Here is a 4,418-nt window from a genome sequence, read left to right on the forward strand (position 1 = left end):
TTTTCATAGTATTATTTGTATCTTGAACTGTTATAAGACGGTTCAGGATGGCAAAAACTAATTGTTTTTTAATTTAATTAAAGACATAAGTAAGTAGAGGGAGTTGTTATATTATTAAACTGAGTTTGCGATATGAAAACCAGTAAAAATGTGCATGGGAAGGGGAGAAGAGAGGGGAGAGGAATAAAATTTAATTTTAAGTCGAGAGGATCCCACATTCAGCTCCTCTTCTAGGTGCGTGATCGGGATGGCTGTTGTGACCAGGGCATTTATAAGTGTTGGGATGCCATGGAATCGTTCTGTGGAATTAGAGACAGAATGTTTTTTAAGCCCGATCTTATTTAATAACTATAGCATAAGGGGACGCACAATTATTCATATAAAGAACATTACAGATTACAGAACTTAGCAGGGTATAGATGAAAAACGAAATTAAAGTTATTGCAAAACTCATTACCGTAGCCCTGAGATACCAAACAGGGCTACTATACAGTTTATTAAAAATACAGGTTAGAAAGTTAAATCTGCTTGGTCAAAACGTTTAGAATTGCGAAAAAATATTCGGGTCTACTGAAATTTGGACAGGTATTCACCCTCAATTCAACGGTATTTTTCTACTAAAAAAAATCCAGAAAAATTCAAACGTAACCACTGGGGAAATTCAATATACTTTCAAACCTATACTCCAGGGAGGCTAAACATATTTAAAATCACTCCCTGCATCATCCGATGACTTTCAAGAATGTGCAATTTTCTTGCAAAATATGATAAAAAAAAGACAACATCGGATATTAAAAAGTTAGTATAGAGACGGTCTAATAGAAATAACTAAATTTTCTATCTGAAAAGATAGCAAAAGAGGTACAAGACATGCACATAGATGTTATATGCAACAAAGACATTCTTCATATCCACTGTTGCATCACAACAAAGGTAACACCTGCCGCAGAGGTAGACAGTAAATTGTGAACGCTGTGACAGTGCAGACCACAGATCGTCCAAAGGCGGGATCCAGAGCTTGAAATAGTCGTCTGTGGTTGTATTTGTTCCACTCTATTGACATCATGAACTCTATCATTTTCATTCTGCTAATGATAGTTTTCTCGTGGGAAAATTGTGAAACTGAAGGGCGAAGAACATGTGTAAGAATTCATAAACCACAAAATATGAAGAAAATTCAAGTCAACTTTTGAATCAAAAATGTTATAAAAAAGAGCTGATCTATAAACCGGAAGAGTAATTTCTTCAAATGCATTCTTGACTACCATCGTTGAATTAAAGTACATAAAGATCTTCAAAGATAGTCTTCATAAAGAACCTGATTTCAACCGCCCCAAAACCAAAACACATATCACAAAAAAAAAAATATATAAGCATCAATCAATTAAGTCAATGTAATTCACACTAAGGAGTATTAATGTAAGAAAGGCATGATATAATTTTGGAGTATAATAACTTTAAATATAGTTTGCATTTAGACAAACATTATTAATATTAATAATAATAATTTTCATTTAATAATTTAGCGTTTACTAGATTACAATACATTCTATAATAACTTATTCGCCTAGTAGCTGTAAACATCGGGTAAGACTGGTTATTATCGTACACTTCTATTGAGTAGACCATTCGTAAATATAAACAAGCGTAATAAAAAATATGCAACTACCCATTAACATTATATCTATTTTTATTTCATCACAAAATATAATTGTTTTCCACTAAATCACATTTTAAAAATATAAATAAATGTTTAAAATATATAAATTAATTTTTCATTAATAACACACATGGATAAATTCTGAAAAACAAGCGAAGAATATAAAATAAATGAGAAAGATTTCATAATATTTTATGATTAATAAAAAATATTTTTTCCCGATTTTAAAAATTTGATAAATAAATAAATGAAAATAGATCATAATCTCAGATAAAAGCTAGACATATAATATCATCTAGAATGGTAAGGAATAAATCGTAAAATGTTTACGGAGAAACATTTAGTCGTACATTTTTATCCATAATTATCAGTTATTTATTTTTAGGGAGTTAGATATGCCAAGCTTTAGCTTAGGTAATAAATCCTAAAATAAGGAGTTCAAATCCATAAAAAATAGAATAAAAAGATTTATGGAGAGTTAAATAAAATTCAAACGACTGTGTACATCAAATACAATTAAATAACAAAAAGATGAAAATGAAAGGGGGAAATAATAAAATACGAAAATCAATCCACCAAATAACAAAAAAAAATCGATTTACAACAATGTTTGTCTTTTAAATCTAACAAAAAAAGAATAATTCATAATTAAAAAAAAGAAAACTAAATACCTGAGCAAATTTGAAAAATTGGTAAACCAGCTGAAACGAACACTGTTTACATTCCATTCTCACTAACGAGGATAGTGACCTACAAATGAGAGAACACCTACTTCTTTGGCCGGAGTAAACGGACAACCCGTGGAAAAAAGGAAGGAAAAAAAAACGAAATTCATAACTACGAAACCAGTGGAGAAAAAATTCCGATGAGGAAACGGGTTGCGCATGCGTGAAATTCAAAATTCGTTCTTAACCGCTGTAGAAATAGCTATTGAAATATCAAATTATGCAACGGCTCATTCCTCCTTGTGTGGACATAAACTTCGAGATGTGTTGAATAGTTATTTTTCCTCTTTGATGATTATTATTTTTTTGGTTTGATTTGATAAGATTTGAGTCCTAAAAAAAACCTTTTGTATGGGAGGAGAAGTGGGAGAGAGGGGTTAATGTTCGAGAAATTATAGTTATATTATGAGAAAATTATTCATAAAATTAACCAAGAGTGAAAAAAAAATGTTTAATCTTTAGATTGAATGGCACGACATCGAAACAATATTTAGTACATAAACAAAGAAGCCTATAATTTCCTGATAAAAGGTACAGTGTATGCATACAAATTGTTGGTTTATATAACAATTAAAATCTTTACCCTGAGTAAGGAAACGTTTTTAAAATTGTTAAAAGAAAAAGTGATAAAATTAAAACATTATTACTTAGAGAAAAAAAGGCTTGACCGGGCGTCACAACCCAGATGAAGCAATATTATACCAAGGGCCTAAGAATGCTCGAATTTTAAATCCGGTCCTGAAAAGAAGGTAGGAACTAGAAACTCAGAACGCGCCACTGTATGACATTAAAGGACTCGTACAAATACAAACGCACTTATGAATATGCTAAGACACCACGTCCAAGCTGCAATGCTGGTTAGTATTTTGGACTCCCGAACATAATTGTGTACACATGCCAACATAATGGTATGGAATAGAAAAAGAAACGGATGCAGGATCGCCTCTACAATAAGTAAAAGCCGAAGGGAATACCTCATAAAGATTCAATGATGCCTCGTAAACAACTCCAACGGGTCATTAAGTTTGCTTGTCATAATCGCTTGTTATTACTTTAAGTGCGGACAAAAAAATAAAGTGATTAGCATTTCTTAAACTATGTGAAAGGCTCTATTGGTTGATACGAAAAAAGTGTTCTTTCAAAGGGCAAGTATTTAAGCGTGTAAAAAAATATGAGACTAATGATTTTTAATCATGGAAGGTTTGTGAGCAAGAAGGAGTAACATGATTATACTTGTCACATATATACAAGATTAATAACAATGTTCATGTTGTTATGACTGCGCGATAAACATTTCATTGCCACCTAGAGAGAGTAAACCTATCAAAGCTAAAACACTGTTGATGAACACTAGTTACCTGCTTGAGGCCATCCAACCTCCCCATGGACTTGGATCCTTGTAGCGGCGCCGACACCTCCAGCCTTCGGGCCCGCATCTTCTCGATCCTCCGCTTCGTCTTGGGCTTCCTATCGGCACAGTCTTCAGGTCTCTTCTTGGGCGTGTCTTCCGGCTCGGACTGGATTTCCCGGTACTCGTCCTTGAAGGCCCGCGGTCGGCGGCGGCGGGTTGGACGCGGCGAACCGCCTGGGCTGAAGCCGGAGATACGAGTCACTAGGGAACCCAACATCCCGGCATCTCGGATAGGACTGGCCTCATAGCCCGCCCCACCTCCCACCACGGCTTCCCCCACTTCGGACTTCACTCCCTATTGCTATATTTTGTATATTTTTATTGTTTTTTCAACATTTAATAAAAAAAATCACTTATTTGTCTCCTGTATGTTACTCACACATATCTTTGATATCTGGAAACATTAGCAAAATCAGAAGGAATTTACTCAACATTACTACACTAATAGCTTCGACCGAGAAAACAGAGGTGTCTATCAATTTAATACAATATACTATAATTAATACCGATTTGACAAATAATATTTAACCAATTTTTTTTTATTTAGAAAAAATAATTTAATCAAATATTCTGATAAAAAATAAATCATAATCTCTGGTAATAAACAAAATGTTGATTTCTC

At 33.3% G+C, this 4,418-nt stretch overlaps 1 protein-coding gene across 1 annotated transcript; it reads right to left on the minus strand.

The window, feature by feature from the left end:
* Window positions 1-3,743: 3,743 nt before the first annotated feature.
* On the minus strand, window positions 3,744-4,028 carry LOC136797079 (uncharacterized; the record flags this gene model as incomplete). The annotated part of the gene is given in 1 exon segment (XM_067052594.1): window positions 3,744-4,028. A coding segment is annotated over 1 exon segment (270 nt), but the record flags the coding sequence as incomplete, so codon positions are not given.
* Between the last annotated feature and the right edge of the window lie 390 nt (window positions 4,029-4,418).

The sequence above is a fragment of the Halyomorpha halys genome, unplaced genomic scaffold (genome assembly GCF_000696795.3).
Source record: "Halyomorpha halys isolate HHAL.00 unplaced genomic scaffold, Hhal_1.1 Scaffold1584.1, whole genome shotgun sequence".
NCBI lineage: Eukaryota > Metazoa > Arthropoda > Insecta > Hemiptera > Pentatomidae > Halyomorpha > Halyomorpha halys.